Source organism: Balearica regulorum, chromosome 22, assembly GCF_011004875.1.
Source record: "Balearica regulorum gibbericeps isolate bBalReg1 chromosome 22, bBalReg1.pri, whole genome shotgun sequence".
NCBI lineage: Eukaryota > Metazoa > Chordata > Aves > Gruiformes > Gruidae > Balearica > Balearica regulorum.
The window spans coordinates 4,316,618-4,332,590 of record NC_046205.1 but is presented as its reverse complement, the minus strand read 5'-3'; the positions used below and the strand labels follow the sequence as shown (position 1 = coordinate 4,332,590).

The window sequence follows — 15,973 nt, the reverse complement described above, 5'->3', positions numbered from 1 at the left end:
CGGCCGCGGCCAATCCAGCGGAAGGAGGAGGGACGCGAGGCGCGCGGCCCGGTTGCTATAGCGACGGCCTGACCGGGCCTTTCCAGAAAGCTCGGCGGAGGTTTGTGACCCCGCGGCGGAGGGGGTCAAGGGTCAAAGTGCAGAGGGCAGGGTCGGGGGCAGAGGTCGCTGCCCCGTGTCTCGGCCGGGCCTTGCTCTGCCCTCCCGAGGGCCGCGGGCCCGGGCGCCCCCAGCCACCAGCCTGGGTCCGGCCTTTCCCCCCCGCTGAGGTACCGCCATCCCCGGGGGAGGTTCCGCCTCTGCCTCAGGAACCCCTCACCCTGCCGCCAGCCCCCTGGAAATCACTGCTTAGAGGCTCCTCCCTTTCTTACTGGTCAACGGATTAAAAAAAAAAAAAGGTGAAAATGAGAGAATTAATTTGCCCTGCCTTTCCTCTGAGAGACACCAAGCGACAGGCCCTGCCCGGGATTGACCGCTACAATCTGTCGGTTCACCGGGCTTCTCCTGCTCGACTGTAACAACACGAGTCTCCCGTCAGCAAGGTTAGGCAAACAGCCGCTGATAACACAACTTCCAGGTTCCTCTTTCCAAGGCCGTTAAACACAGACGAGTGCCCTGCGTGTGTGTGTGTGAACCTCCCGGCAGCGACACCTGCCCCGTGACGGTGCGGGAGCCTTGGTGCCATGGTACGGGCTGGGTTAATGACTTTGTTTATATTGTTTGGGTAATCGCGATAAAGCCGCCCAACCCGCTTGTGTGTCCGTCCGTCGTCCGTCCGTCCCCCCCCCTTCCCCGCTGGCGATTCATTGAGAAAATGGCCGTTGACGCCGCGTGAACTCGTTTGCCCCATCCAATCAGCCCAGGGACGGCTGGGTTGGTCGGGTTTGCTTTTTTTTTTTTTTTTTTTTTTTAAATGAGGATCACTTAATCACAGAGCGGTCAAGGCTGTGGAGGGGTGTTTCACTGGTGACCCAGCCTTATAAGAGCTGGATTCAGCAGCTGTGAGCTGGCAGAACTGGGAGGACGGGGAGAATCCAGCCTGCAACGCAGGGTTTGGGAGGAATTTTACGGCTCCCCCCCATCTGTTGTAGCAGGAACCGAGTTTTGACAAGAATCCGGCTGCCCGGCTCAGCTATGACCACCAGCGGCGCGGACGTGGACTGTGAGAGGTGCCAGTGCCACAGCGAAGACAAACGCACCGCCATCCTCTACACCCTCCTCAGCCAAAACCTCAACCACAGCCGGGGTGGCCGCAGCCCAACCCACCAACGCTGCCTCTGCCACCAGCGCCGGACCGTCTGCCTCCGCACACCTCACATCACTTGTCAGGCGGCGTCCAACGTGCTGGTAAAAACCGTCAGCTTCATGAAAAACCTTCCTTCTTTCCATCTGCTGCCGCGAGAGGATCAACTCCTGCTGCTGGACAGCTGCTGGGTCCCCCTCTTCCTCCTGGGGCTGGTCCAGGAGATGGTCACCTTCGAGGTGATGGAGACCCCGGCCCCCAGCATGCTCAAGAAGATCCTCCTCGATGGGCAGAGCAAACGACAGGAGCCCGAGCGGACGCAGCCCACTTTGGCCGCCGTGCAGCGGTTGCAGTGCTGCCTCAACACCTTTTGGAACCTGGATCTGAGCCCCAAGGAATACGCCTACCTGAAGGGAGCCATCCTCTTCAATCCCGGTGAGTTCCCAGCCCTCGCGGCTCTGCCTGCCGGCGGGAGAGCTCGACCCCCGCGGACGTTAGCGTCCGAACGTGCGTGCCTCTCGGCTCGGAGACCTTCAGAGCGCGGGCAGGCACGTGTGGGAAAGCACAGAGGGCTGGTTACCCGAATGCAGCGAGAAGCGGGGAGGAGGGATGTCAGATGTGAAAGCCGGAGACTTTGCCTGCCCTGCAGACAATAAAGGACCCTGGGATTTAATTTGTAAAGCATGAGTTTGCCCAGTTAACTACTTCTGCTCCCTCAAAAGGGCAGCCCTGAAATCGCTGCGTCTCGGTAGCGCTGCGTACATCTCATTAGCGTGGCCTCGCAGACCCCTTCTGAGAAATGGGGAAGGGTGGGAATGGGAGAAACCTGGGGCTGTTTTCCAGCCTTCCTCATCACCAGCTTTTCCTCCTCTCCCTCGGCAGAGGTCCCTGGGCTGAGAGCCTCCCTGTACATCGAGAGCCTCCAGCGGGAAGCCCAGAGAGCACTTCAGGAAGTCCTGCAGCCCCTGCACCCCAAGGACCAGGGCCGCTTTGCCCATATTTTGCTGATCGCCTCCACCTTAAAATCGATCCCTCCCTCCCTCATCACGGATCTCTTCTTCCGACCCGTCATCGGCAACGCAGACATCGTTGAGCTCATCGCGGAAATGCTGTACGAAATAACCGGCAGGCAGCTGGCTCCCGCAGCGCGCGTGGCGTGCTGAGCAGTTGCCCTCGCTTACCGGCCTCGCGGATGATCCCCACGCCTTGCCGGGGAGCAAAGCAAACCTAGGAGCGGGGATTTAGCCAGACAGATGCTCTGGAGTCTGCGGGGAACCGCGCATTTCGTTAGAGCCGAGGCCGAAGGATTCAGCTGGGTTGCAGCAGAACACACGGAGAAACGGCTCCGGTTCAGCAGAGTTTACAGCAGCTTCTGCTCCGCCTGTGCCGGTCTCCGTTTCAGGGAATGTGTGTGCGGGTGACGGGTTTCCCTCCCTGTTTCCTTCCCCCAGAGCAGGTCAGGTTAGAGCCTGGTCCCGGTTTTTCCTCACTGAAATCCTCACTGATTTCAATCCCGTTGAAATCAATGTGCGTTTCGCTCTTAACTCCGAGAGATGAGGTTTGTCCTCAACTAACAGCTTGATCCTGCGGTGTTTAGGCTGAATAACCTGTCTTCAGTGGGATCGCTTACTGAGCGCCAACATGATGGAATCAGGTCTGGGTGAAGTCTTGGTCTGTCTATTGTGCTTGAAATCTTAGAAATATTGATGAATGATCTTCCTCAGGCACCAAGAGTATTAAATCTTACTGGGTGTGCAGATTCACCCCTCCTACCTTTTCTTAGATTGTATCTTTTCTCCGTAATGCCATGAAATACCCCAGAACCGCTCACAGAGCGATGGGTTACCTAAGAGCACCTATTGCACGTCATCTTGGGCTGTGGGCTTACCTCGTTTGTGCGACAATAAGTGACCCCCCGAGCTGCAAACGCTGCGGAGACGAGCGGAGCTGGTTTGGTGCTAGAACCAAACGTCCCTCCCTGGAGTTAGAGCCGGGTGCACACGTAGCACGCCTGGAAACCTTGCTCCTCCCGTCTGCAGCTTCTGCAACAGGGTAGATGTCAGTATTTTATAAGCGAATGTTCTTGCAGTTTGTATATAAGATGCAGTAAATTATTTTTTTAATAAAATGTTTCACGTTTTGGAACTTGGTGGTGACTTTTTAAAGATGGTTTTAGGCACGTGTCGATCGCCGCAAGCGGTGGCTGTCTGACGCACAGCCCCGCGGCACAAAACCCCTCAGCGCTCCCCTCGCAGAGGCGGCGGAATCACAGCCCATCCGTACTCTGCACCTTTCTCCGGCCGTTTGAGCCTCGCCCCGAGGGCTCCTGACGCAGCAGCCATGTCAGAGGTGGATGCTCTGACTCACCTGGACGGGCACAAACACCGTCCTGTTTGCCACGGCCGATCCAGACGAGGGGTCGGGTAAAGCCGCGCGAAGCCTCCCTGTGCCGCGCCACCCACGGAAACACCTCGAACGTTAGCGGGCAGCCCGGTGGGAGGAAGGACCGTCTGTCCCTCCACCTCCCACTGCTCCTGCTGAACGGTGACAGATGGCTTCCACAGTGATCTCAGCCCCCTGACGTCCATTTTCCACGGGGAGGGTGCACCTGAGTCATCGGCTGATTTCTGCAGGGCCACGCCAGCCACCGGCAGCCCTGAGCCATGCCAGCGCCATGACACGCGCGTGAGTCAGGGCCCACGGGATGCCCAACAGCCTCGCTGCCAGAGCTGCTCTGAACCGGGCACGCAGACGCTTTGGCACAGGGGAGAACCACCCCCCCCGCCCCGCCCTGGGTGCCGCCATCCTGCCACCGGTCCCCCTGGCGCGTGGGGACAGGGGATCACTGTGGACTCCCCTGTCCGGTGTGGCACCCACCCGTGTCGCTGCCCATGAGGCAGGGGTGACGCCGCAGGGGCCACCCCTCCATCGTGGGACACGCAGCGCTGGGACTCACCAAGAGGGCAAGGCCGGGGCTGCGCTGCAGAGCACGGGGGGGGGGGTTGGACACCCCCAGGGCCTGGGGCCCCCATCGGGGCCTGAACACCCCTAGTCCCCTGCCACCCCCATGGCCTGTGACCCCCCCTCAACACCTGTGACCCCCCTTGGGGCTCAGCCACCCCCAGGGCCTGTGACCCCCCTCCAGGCCTGGGCACTCCCCAAAGCCCCCCACTGGGACCTGGCCACCCCCAAGGCCTCTGCCACCCCCCCCCCCCCAGTCCTGGCCACTCCCCATGGCCTGTGCCCCCGGGTCTGGCCACCCCCATGGCCTGTGCCCCCGGGCCTGGTGACCCCCATGGCCTGTGCCCCCGGGCCTGGCCACCCCCAAGGCCTGTGCCCCCCCCCCCCCCCCCCAGTCCTGGCCACTCCCCATGGCCTGTGCCCCCGGGCCTGGTGACCCCCAAGGCCTGTGCCCCCGGGTCTGGCCACCCCCATGGCCTGTGCCCCCGGGCCTGGTGACCCCCAAGGCCTGTGCCCCCCCCCCGGCCTGGCCACCCCAGGACCCCCCCGCGCCCCCTCCCGCCTGCAGGGCACTTCCCCGCCACCAGGCGGCGCCCCACTCTTTGTGCTTCGGGAGCCGACGTCATCACCGCGCGCCCAGCTGCCTGTGACGCGCCGTCCCGGTGGGGCAAGATGGCGGCGCCCAGCTGTAGCGCCGGTAATGGCGGAACCGCCGCCCGTTATTGCCTGGTGAGCGGCATCCCGGCCGCGCTGCGGTCCGCCCAGCTTCGCGCCTACTTCAGCCAGTTCGTGGAGGCCGGCGGTTTCCTCTGCTTCCATTACCGTCACCGCCCCGAGCGCCCGCCGGCGGGTGGCGGCGGTGAGGAGGCCGCGGCGCCGCGCACTTGCTCCTGCCTGGTGGCCGTGCAGCCCGGCCGCGCCCGCCGCTTCGTCCGTATGTACTCGGGCAAGCGCTGGGTAGGGCCCGGCGGCACCTCGTTGCCCGGCCGCTGCCTCATCCGCAGGGTCCGCCTCAGCCCCGGGACAGGTACGAGCGGGCGCCGGGGGAGGTTTGGGGGGGGACGGGACACCGGGCCTTGCCTCCCCTCGCGGGCCTGGAAGGCCCGTCGGGCACCGGATCCCACCTCTGCGGGTCCCAGCAGCCAACCTGAGGGCACCGGGTGGTTAAAACCCGTCACAGAATTTCCTTAATGCCTTAAATCCACAATGAGGCAAGAAGAGTCGCTTTGGGGGTTGCTCATCCCTCTCCTGCCCGGGAGGACCCCGGGTTACCCCTCTCTGGTGGAGTGTGTGTTCCCCTCCCCCCCAGCCCGTTCCTTCTCTCCTCCAGGGGCAGAGATGTTTCCCTACAGTGAGGACAAGACGGCTGCAGGCGAATCTGTCACAGAATCGGACTTGAAGCGGCTCCCTGAGTTCAACCCCCCTTCCTTCATGCCTTACGGGAACGTGGGCACCCCCCTGAAAGTTTTTCTGGAGCTGATCCGAGCCTGCAGGCTGCCTCCCCGGATTATCAAGAAATTGCAGCTGGATTTTCCAAAGACAGGCTCATCCCGTAGGTATGGGAATGTGCCTTTTGAATACCAGGACACTGAGACAGTTATAGAAGAAGAAAGGGTTTACACTGCTACGGGGGATGAGATCACAGAAGAAGAGGGGCCTGTGGCAAGGTCTGAGGTGACTCACCCAGACGGTGCTGAGGAAGATGAGGACGGGCAGGAGAAGGAGGAAGAGGAGTCACACTCGGATGACGTAAGTGGATTTTTCTAGCACCGTCCTAGGTTAGCTATTGTAGCTGCGAAGCTGGAAGGGCTGATGGAAATCTCTCAGAGCTAATTTTTAATCTTTTAATTGTATTGTATAAATCAGTTGTCTAAAAATGGTGTTAAAATACGGTTGTTCACGTCTCAGTGCACTGAGCCCCTTGGCGCGTGAACAGTTTGGGCATTAACGCTTCCAAAATGGCTTGTCCAAATCAAGGCGGTTGTAGGGACTGAGTCCAAAGGGCTTGGTCGGGAGGAGCGATCGCAGGCAGAGGCTGGTGCTGTGGGAGCAGATCTCTGCCCTGCCGTGTGGCAGATTGGCCCAGCTCTGCTGTTGCTCGTAAACGAGGTGACCGGAGATTTGGGAGCACGTTAGTGTGCTGGAAACAACATGTGGAGCTGTATGAATGGTTGACCTTGAATGCTCCTGTGATTGAAGTTAGTCATTCTGAGACAAATGGCTTTCGTGACAAAGACTCCTAGAAAACTGGACTGGACAGGCTCTCCGGAGACAATCTCGCTTCCTCCACCTGACAGACGCCTGTCTAGCCTCTTCTCACAAACCTCTGTCATTACGGAGGCAGCGCAATCCTGAGACAAGCCATTCCCGTTCTTTGCTAGACCAGAATTAATTTAGATGCCAAATCTTGCTGCAATTTTATCCCATTAGGTTCTCGTAGCAACAGCGGACACAGAGATCGCTTTGTTCCCTCCTTTACAAACTTTTTATTCAGTCTTTTCTTCTCCAGACTAAACAGACTCCTCTAGCCATTTCTCACAGGCTGTTTCCTGGCTCTCCAGTCATTCCTTTGGCTGTTCCTCAGTTAGTTAATGTCTTCCTTGGAGGGCTCTGCCCAGAACTGGGCAGGCAGCGGTAAAGCTGTCAGTCTGGTCTGTGTCTGTGCCAGTGAGCTGCTTCTCTGGAACCGACACAATCTCTTTAGGGATCAACTTGAGTGGAATTAATTTGTTGTTAGTGCTGACTTTACGTACAACACACCTGCTCCTTAAATGGGCATCTTTGCGTTACAGATTGGGTACGCTGCTGAAAGCATGCCGTGAAGTGGGTGTGATGTGGGATTTTTCACCACTTCTGTCTGCTGACTCTGAAGATGGTATTAGTCAGGGGAATGAGGTCATCGGTGCCGGTCATGTTAGTGCCTGAAAACTGCAGGCTGAGACGAGCTCTGTCGACGAAGCTGTTTCGGAGAGAGGGCGTTGTGATGGGCCGCAAGGGTCAGGGAAACAGGGAGGTGTGGTGTTGGTGTCACCTACCTTTCAGCGGTTCCTTTGCAGGACAACGATACCTGTGAGGAGTGGGAGCGACACGAGGCTCTGCACGAGGACGTGACCAAGCAAGACCGTGTGGAGGAGCGGCTCTTTGAAGAGGAGATTGAGCTGAAGTGGGAGAAAGGCGGCTCTGGCCTTGTCTTCTACACGGATGCTCAGTACTGGCAGGAGAAGAACGGAGGTAACGTTGGTGTTTGTGTTGCTGAGCTACAAACAAACCACCTCAAGCTGGGGGTCCCAGCCCTGCAGGGAAGTCGAGTATAACCCCATGCAGTCATTCCAAGTCAGCTACGGATATGGGCATCTGGCCGTCACTTTTTAAACCTTCCCTTGATCACAAAACCTGCACTGGTTCAATCCAATCACCTGAGACCCCAGCGTTCCTACTAGAAGCCTGTTGTGTAAGGGCTGTGGTTTGTGGAGTCTCTAATACCCTTTTCTTCCCATTTTGTTAGAGAATACAGGATGCTGGGCCACCAGCAAACTTCTGTGTCAGACTTCCACTACCACCACCAAAACTGGTGTTTTCTTTCTCTTGGCAGACTTTGATGAGCAGACGGTGGATGACTGGGATGTGGACATGAGCATCTACTATGACAAAGGTATCTGAGCTGAAACTCCCCCCAGGAAACCAGGGAGGTTGGGAAATTCTGACCCTGCAGAATTTCTGCATTGAGGAGCTCTTTTGACTCTGTCATCCTTTGAAAGCATCCAAGACGTCAGTGTACTTGAAACAACGTTTTTCTTGTCTGACAGTGAGAGTTGCCAGAAAGAACAGGTTCTGCCTCCTTGTTGCATGGTGCTCTGGGGGAAATGATGGTAACGAACAGCTTTCCTGAGCTGTGCTGCTCTGACTTTTGCTTCTTTCTCCCTAGATGGAGGTGATAAGGATGCTCGGGACTCGGTCCAGATGTGGCTGGAACAGCGACTCCGGGACGGTTTGGAGGATGGATCCGTTTCAGGACAACGGATTGGCACCTTTGAGAGATACACCAAGGTGAGCTCTGGTTACGTGCTTGGGAGAGGAAAAGCTGCGGTGGTGATGCTCAGAGCGTGTGGGTTAGGGGGAGGAAGGCTCTGGGAAGATGAGGATGAGCTGTGTCCAGCTCTGTGATGTTGTGTTTTCCCTCTCCCAGGGTTTTGGCAGGAAGGTGCTGGAGCAGCAGGGCTGGACAGAGGGGCTGGGGCTGGGGAGCAGCAACTCCGGAATGGCTGAAGCTCTGGACAACGAGGGTCAGAACCCCAGATGCAAGAGGGGGCTGGGGTAAGTACCCAACCCTGCCCCACCAGCCTGTGCTCAGAGCCTCTGCCCAGGCTCTCTGGGCTGACGCAGCAGCTAACAGGCCGCAAAAGGAGCCGAGCGTGAACCAGAACTGTAAGGCTGTCCCAGGGATCTGCCTTTCTTTGTGTAGCTGATGGCAGGGCCTGCCACAGTGCTCCAGAGCTAAATATGCTGCTCTTCCTGACGGTCCAGTGCTCCTTGGAGGAGTTTGTGGTGTTATAGTAGGACTGGAACCATTTGCAGGTTCGTGCAGCACGTAAACACAGAGGGAGAGCTGTGCTTGAGGATTGAGGGTCACCTCTGCTACGGTATTCTGGTGGGGAAAGCCTGAGTGACCTGAGGTGTGGCTGTGCACCTCGCCCCTACTTATCTGTGGGGTTTCTGGAGGCTTTGTGCAGTGCCGTGTTTCTCTGTGATGGCTGGCTCTTATTCTAGAGCAATCTCGCAGCCAGGAATAGGACAAGAATCCTTATTGCCCTGTATCCCCCTGCAGCACGTGAGGGAAATGAGCTGGGATGCACAGGGCTGTCCCACTGCCTCAGCAACGTTGGACCAAACGTTTTCCATTTCCCTCTAGGTACCACGGGGAGAAACTACCAACTTTCACCAAGGTGAAAAAACCCCGACGGGACGTTCCCATCCTCATCTCGACCATCTACGATGACCCTGACCCAAAGGACAGCGGTGACCAGCTGCTCAGGCGCCAGCCACCCACTGCCATGAAGTACAGGCAGGACATGGCGTTCGTCCGGGCGTCGCACGGTGCTCTGCAGAGTTTCGGTGCCCAGTCGCACTGAGCATGGACTGTCGCAGAGCCTTTGTCCTGCCTCTGCTGCCGAGCACAGGCTGGCTCCTGGTCTTGGGTTTGGAGCAGGGTGTTCATCTATTTATTTTTGGAAGAAATATAGACTTGTAACAAAAATTGCCTCAGTGAGGTGTTTTGGTTTCCCCCCCCCCCCGTAATTAGACCATTCAAATCAGGGGAAATAGTGCCAGTCTTGTTTCTGACTGGTGGTTTAAAGCTTGGATCAACCAAGTTTGTGTGCTAGGTCAGCCTAAAAAAAAAAAAAACACCAGAACTTTGTAGTTCATGGCTGCCTGAGATCCAGGGAAGGACAAGTACAGGCAGGGCCAGCTGTGGCACGGTAACTGTCCTGCCAAAATTTCGCTGCTGGCCCGCAGCTTCGCGTTGCTTGGGCGTGACGATCCCACACTCCCGGGAGAAACTCATCGGGATGAAAGACTTGTCCTGGCAGCCTCCGGAGGAATTCTGCGGGAGGCGTTTCCCTGCGGTCGGGTGTAGCGGGTGCTTCTTTCCACGGTTCTCTGAGGTGCTGTGCCGCGTTTTCCTGACGCAGGCACTCTTTGGAGGGAAGAGCCTTCGTCCCAGTGACCCAGTGCTAGAGGGTTAAATGTGAAGTGGTGAATGTTCTGCTGACAGGTTCTGGCTTGGCCCTGTGCACCTTCCTTAAGGCTATTGCTGTGTCAGAGGGGGATGCAGGGAGTAATTTCCCCTTTTTGGGGGGGATTGGAGTTGTGCTGGAGGGACAAGGGCCAGTGCCGGGATTCGAACCCGGATCCGAACCCCCGATTCCGGGGTTTGGATTCCCGGGTTCGAATCCCGGCTATGGAGGAACTGCGCGTCCCTCCAAGCCGCCAGGGGGCGCTGTGGTAACGACGGCCTTTCCTCACCCGGAACGCGGCGCTCGGGGCCCGCGGTGACCCGGATCCAGTGCCGGGGGCACCGGTAGCGGCGGCGGCGGGAGGTGAGCGGCCTACCGGGGCCGGGGTTGGTCCACCGGGACTGGGGTTGGTCCACCGGGACCGGGGTTGGCCTGTCGGGGTGGGGAGGGGGTCGTGAGGGAGATAGGGGAGGTAAGGGTTGGCCTACCGGGGCGGGGAAGGGGGTGTGAGGGATGAAGGGACCTGGGTAATGAAGGGGGATGTGGGGGAGAAGGGGGGGAACTGGAGGTTGTAGGGGAGAAGAAGGGACGTGGGGGACAAAGGGAAGCATGGGGGGATATGGGGATAAATGGGGGTGCAGGCAAAGGGAGGGTGTGGGGGGAAAAGGGGGACATGGGCGGAAGGAGGTGGGGGGATTTGGGGAGAAGAGGGGATGTCGGCAGAGAGGGGAACACGGGGAGAAAAGGGGGATGTGGGAGAGAAGAGGGAGCATGAGGGAGAAAAGGGGGCCATGGGGTGAAGGGGGGACACGGGGGGTGAAAGGGGGATGTGGGAGAGAAGAGGGGATTTGGGGAGACGAGGCGATGCAGGCAAAGAGGGGGAGAAGGGGTATGGGGAGGGGGAAGGAACGTGTGGGAGAGGGGATGTGGACTGGCGTGGGGAGAGGGGCAGGTGTGTGGAGAGTGGGAATATGGGTGTTAAATGGGGAGGAGAGGGGATGTGAAGGAGAAAAGGGACATGGGGACATGGAGGGGAGGATGTGGGGGCATGTTGGGATGAGGGAGGGAACATGTGGGTGCTGCCACATCAGGAAGGACCCAGTTAGGGTACAACTCCCCCTGCACGCAGGCAGGAGTAGGGATCTGTGTCCCACAGGCACAGCCCTGGGGGTCTGGTTGGGGGCTTGCGCCCGTTTTCAGCCATGGCATCACCAGCCAGGGGGTGAGAGGGTAACGTCTGCCCCAGTGTGGGGCTCATCCGGGCAGGGAGTGACGGGAGGCAGCAGTTACACCGCAGCACTTTCCCTTCCTCGCCACCTGCTCCCTGGGTCTGAATTCCAGCAGATTGCATTCGTATAAATGCAAATAAAACGGTAAATGGGAACTTCTCCTCTTTTGGTCAGCAGAAGGAGAAGGAAATGAGCCGCCATGTCTGAGGGCAGCAAGGGGAGCTCGCTGGCCTTCGGCCAGGTGGTCATCGGGCCTCCAGGCTCTGGGAAGACGACCTACTGCCATGGCATGCAGGAGTTCATGGGCAGGATCGGGCGCAAGGTGACGGTCGTGAACCTGGATCCCGCCAACGAAGCCATGCCCTACCAGTGTGCTGTGGACATCGCCGAGCTCATCACCCTGCCCGACGTGATGGAGAATTTGAAGCTGGGGCCCAACGGGGGGTTGATCTACTGCATGGAGTACCTGGAGGCCAACTTTGACTGGCTGCAGGAGAAGCTGGCCGCGTTCAGGGGTCACTACTACTTGTTTGACTGCCCGGGGCAAGTGGAGCTCTACACCCACCACAACGCCCTGAAGAACGTCTTCACGCAGCTGGCCAAGTGGAATTTCAGGGTAGGTTTAGGGCTCTGCAGGGAGCTGGGATCAGCGCCTGGCACCCCGCATGCTTGTGCAAGGGGTTCGCGACCTGTATGCTGTGTGGTCGGAGCTTCTGATTGTGGTTGTGGGTATTAATGACTGTTTTCTTTATTAACGTGTTGGCCCTTTTGTGTGAAATGACTTTATCAGGGAAGGAGAGGAATTTCGCCCCCTTTTATGCTCGGAGGGATTGGCAAAGGAGCGGCTTATAGGGCGTTTAATTCAGTGGGATTATCACGAACAGAAACCTGGATTCCTTCCTCACATGCTCTCGCTGTGCTCCGCGGTCCTCTCCACAGACCTTGTGTGTTTTCTCCGAGTGGGCGCTGTATTTCAGAGCGGGGAGGTAGATGTGTGAGCTGGGTGAGTGGGAGCCCAGTGTGAGAAATTCAGGTGTCATCTCGGGCCCTACCAGCCTCTCCTGCAGCCAAACCAAAACGCTCTCCACGTTGTAGTACGTGCTCTGTGCTTTCTTGCACAATAGAAAATGCAAATGAGGAAGCGCAGGTGAGAAGAGTCCCATAACCAAGCGAACTTGCTTACGTTGCATTTGTTTTGCATTTGGGCCAAACCATGAATGCGCAAACCGTGTGTGGTGTGAGCAAGAAGGGCAAGTTCATTTACTTGAGAATGTCACAGGGAATCTGCACATTAGAGATTATTTTTATTCAAATAAATGTATGTGAAATTGTAGTTACTAAAAAAAGATAGCTACACTGCTGTTTTGATGCTCGCTCAAGTGCCTCTGAGCTTTCAACTGGCTTTTTTTGCTGCAGAAGCATCGCTGTGATGCAACCGCCCTCGACTACGGAGCCCTGACTTTGAGTAACATTGTGTAACAGGCAGTGACTTCGCAGAGATCTCGGACCACATTGTTACAGCTGCACAAAACACAGGGAATCAAACTGCTCGTTAATTTCATTATTATTATTTCAAACCACATGCCATTGGTTCTCCCTGCAGAGCGTGGTGTGCTACAGTTACTGCTCCTGAGTGTACGCTGTGCGTGAGCGTTCCTGCGGGGAAGGTGGAAATCTGGAGGCAGTGGTGTCATTCAGAATGAGAGTTACCCCAGCTCCCCCCACAAAAAAACCTGCAGAGTTCAGACAAGCGTCTGGAAACTTCCTCTGCAGAGAAAGAACCTCTGAGAAAAGGGAGAGAGAGGAGTTGCAGGTTTAAGTGTCTTTCAGTACTGCTGTGAACCTCCCCACAGCCCTGTCCGTGCACCAGCACCCGGGGTCCTGAATCCTCCAGGTGCTCCACAGGTGTGAACGTGGTGACATATACTTCTGTGTATGTATGTGCGCTCACAGATGAGAATGTTTTATGTGCAGGAGGTGGAGGGTAGGTGGTAACTTTCCCTGCGTAGGAGTCTAGGTGGTCATAGCCAGGTCAGATTGTCCTATAGCCACTTCTCTGACTGTCCCAAAAGCAAGCGGATGGACTCGTCACTGGGCCTGACATCGCGCTGTCCCTTTGTGCCTTTGCTGTCCAGCTGGCTGCGGTGCATTTGGTGGATTCTCACTACTGCACGGACCCTGGCAAGTTCATCTCTGTTCTCTGCACCTCGCTTTCCACCATGCTGCACGTGGAACTGCCCCACGTCAACGTTCTCTCCAAGATGGACCTGATCGAGCAATACGGCAAGCTGGGTAAGAGCCTTTGCGAGAGATGCTGTGGAATTGGGTGTGGGCTAGCTGCTCAGGTGCAGGGATGTATAGCTGGGAGATGGTGGGGGAACTGGTGTAAATCTCACCGGCTTCTCTGGCACGTTCTGGCCAGGGAAGCCCCAATATTTACAGATTGCCTTCAGAGCTTCTTGGTGTTTCCCTGCAGCTTTCAACCTGGATTATTACACAGAGGTCCTGGACCTCTCTTATTTGGTTGATCATTTAGCTTCTGACCCCTTCTTCAGAAACTACCGCCGCCTCAATGAGAAGCTGGTGGAGGTGATCGAGGACTACAGCCTGGTGTCCTTCGTTCCGCTCAACGTCCAGGTGACGCAGCAGGAGGAGTGGGGCAGAGAGAACAGGGAGCATTGGATATGTGGTCAGCAGGTTTGGTAGCAGCTAGGTTCCGCCTGCTTAGAGCCACGAGGGCTGAAAAGCTCAACTGCGAAGAGACTCTGGGTGGAGGAGGACAGTGAAACGCACCCAGATTTGTAAATGGTCTGTGGCACCAAAGGAAAAGAAAAGGCTAACGACCTTGGGGCTCTGTGGGCCTTGTGTCCTGGGGAATTAAGACTCCCCTTCATTCAGCTCTTCTGCGCCTGCATTTCAAATCTGGGCCAAGTATTACCTAAAACGTTGTTAAATTGGGGAGCGCAAAATCATTAGAAGATTGGGAGGAATACATTTGGGAGGAAGGGCTGAAGACATTCATCTTGTAGTTTGCAGAAGTGTCAACGAAGGCAAATGGGCTGAGGCAAGAGGTGATGAAAGGGAGTGGGGGGGGGGGCCCTGTTTGTCCTACGGCCTCTCTGGGCTCGGGGAGGCTGGCAGCATCCTTGGGGCGTTGAGCGCTGTGTGGGTGGTTCAGAGCCTCCAAGAAAATCTGTGGTAAAGCCCAGCGTGAGCTCTTGCCTCCGGGGAAGGACCAGATTTCCTGCGTGTCATCTCCCTCCCTTTCAGGATAAGGAGAGCATGCGGCAGGTGATGCAGGCGGTGGACAAAGCCAACGGCTATTCCTTTGGAGACCAGGAGCAAAGGAGCCTGGAAGCTTTGATGTCAGCAGCAGTGGGAGCCGATTTCCACTTTACTTCGTATCCTTCTCCACTGATCCTCTGTTGTGTTGAGTTTTAATTTCTCCTTGAGAGAAACTGAGTTTTAATCTTCCCTCTTTCTCCTGGGGAAGAGAGGCTGGAGTGGGGCTGGCGGTTTGCAGGCTCAGGTTGTTACTAACATTTGGTGACATTTGGTGATACGCGTGTAGTAGGGCTCAGCCCAGACCTTAGCAGACAGTTGTCCACACTGAAGCCACCACATTTGTTGCTAATTGATACTCTGAATGTGGGAGGAAACTTTTGACACCTTTCCTCTCTCTCACGCTCACTTGGACTGGTTCGTTCCACCTCGGCCAAACCATACAACTGATTCTCCTGTACTTGTCGGGTCTGGGATCAGCCAGAGCCAGAAATAACTCAGGTGATGCGTGCTGCTGCCAGTACGGCTGTCTCCCTGCCAGCCTTCAGGCTAATGTGGGGCTGGTTCCTTGCTAAGAACGTTCAGAGCTCCTTGCAGAAGGGAGTGTTTGAGCCCAGCCCCTTGTTTTCCTTAATTACTGCATTATCAGCACACTCGCGGTGCAGGAGAAGTATGTGCAATCTCAGGACAAAGCCGTGGAAGAAGAAGTGATGGATCTGTAACACACCCACCTCTTCCACGGCTCCTCTCGCTTTTGACACCTCTCCTTTTCCTACCAGGAGCTTAAAGGATCTCTGCATCCTGTGACTCGGACCAAGCGAAAGCCTTTCCGGGCAGAGGTCTGGCTGCTGGATTCCCTCTCTGGGAGGGTTTCACCTCTTGTGCTTCAGCCGCGCTGCACAGCGCAGCGTTTTTGCAGAAAGGCGATGGCTGAGTGCAAGGCAGGCTGGGTCTTTCCTTAGGAATGAGAGAGATTTAGCCAGGGGAAGGCGTGGTTAGCAGGGGAAGAGAAGAAAGATAAAGGAGACTGACCTTTGCCAAGGCTTCTCCTCCCCATCATGACCAAGACAGATCCAGAGAAAGAAAACTCAGTTTGAGCAGTAAGACTTGAGACAAAAGCTCTGGTTTTCCGGCATAGGAGGAGTGCACATGGGCCTCCTGCTCAGAGGAGGCTCATAAGCCTCTCTTCTGTCTCAAAGAGGACAGAAAGAGGGTTGGTTTTCTTTTTTTTTTTTTTTTAAATAATAGTGGACTCTTTCTTAATAAAACACTCCTTGGTCTTGCTTTCATCTTGTGAGTTTGCTGAACCTAAATAAATAAAACCAAGAGTGCTACAAAGCCCGAGGCTGAAAAGCCTCTAGTGGGAACGTCACAGCGGCTGCTGCGTTGTGTGCTTTGCAGAAAGGCTCCGTGTTTGCGACGTCCCGTTCCTCTATGATCTACCCAGGAACAACCAAAGCGTTTGCTGGAGGGAGCAAGGAAGAGAGACTGTGGGATGTGAAAGCAGGTCACTCCTCGCGCGT

General features: G+C 56.6%; 3 protein-coding genes across 8 annotated transcripts; all 3 read left to right on the top strand.

Annotated features, from left to right (window-relative positions):
• The first annotated feature begins 245 nt into the window (after nt 1–245).
• On the top strand, nt 246–3,388 carry NR0B2 (nuclear receptor subfamily 0 group B member 2). Of its 4 annotated transcripts, none has more exons than XM_075774040.1 (3): nt 246–484; nt 578–1,678; nt 2,126–3,388. In XM_075774040.1, exons 2-3 carry the CDS (start codon nt 1,135–1,137, stop codon nt 2,404–2,406), a joined length of 825 nt encoding a protein of 274 aa, XP_075630155.1. In that variant the 5' UTR covers nt 246–484; nt 578–1,134; the 3' UTR covers nt 2,407–3,388. The 4 variants fall into 4 exon arrangements, with proteins under 4 accessions (XP_075630155.1, XP_075630157.1, XP_075630156.1 ...); XM_075774042.1 differs by having other exon boundaries at nt 246–542; nt 1,095–1,678; XM_075774041.1 differs by having other exon boundaries at nt 246–542; nt 1,092–1,678.
• Nucleotides 3,389–4,831: 1,443 nt separating this feature from the next.
• On the top strand, nt 4,832–9,607 carry GPATCH3 (G-patch domain containing 3). Its single transcript, XM_075773927.1, has 7 exons — nt 4,832–5,231; nt 5,535–5,953; nt 7,261–7,435; nt 7,797–7,856; nt 8,130–8,251; nt 8,391–8,518; nt 9,114–9,607. Exons 1-7 carry the CDS (start codon nt 4,877–4,879, stop codon nt 9,331–9,333), a joined length of 1,479 nt encoding a protein of 492 aa, XP_075630042.1. The 5' UTR covers nt 4,832–4,876; the 3' UTR covers nt 9,334–9,607.
• Nucleotides 9,608–10,213: 606 nt separating this feature from the next.
• On the top strand, nt 10,214–15,739 carry GPN2 (GPN-loop GTPase 2). 3 transcript variants are annotated; one of them, XM_075773884.1, is made up of 6 exons: nt 10,214–10,302; nt 11,346–11,784; nt 13,304–13,460; nt 13,645–13,805; nt 14,439–14,569; nt 15,100–15,739. In XM_075773884.1, the coding sequence occupies exons 2-6, from the start codon at nt 11,368–11,370 to the stop codon at nt 15,170–15,172; spliced, it is 939 nt and encodes a 312-aa protein (XP_075629999.1). In that variant the 5' UTR covers nt 10,214–10,302; nt 11,346–11,367; the 3' UTR covers nt 15,173–15,739. The 3 variants fall into 3 exon arrangements, with proteins under 3 accessions (XP_075629999.1, XP_075630000.1, XP_075630001.1); XM_075773885.1 differs by having other exon boundaries at nt 10,222–10,302; nt 11,343–11,784; XM_075773886.1 differs by lacking the exon at nt 10,214–10,302 and adding an exon at nt 11,004–11,169.
• The last annotated feature ends 234 nt before the right edge of the window (nt 15,740–15,973 follow it).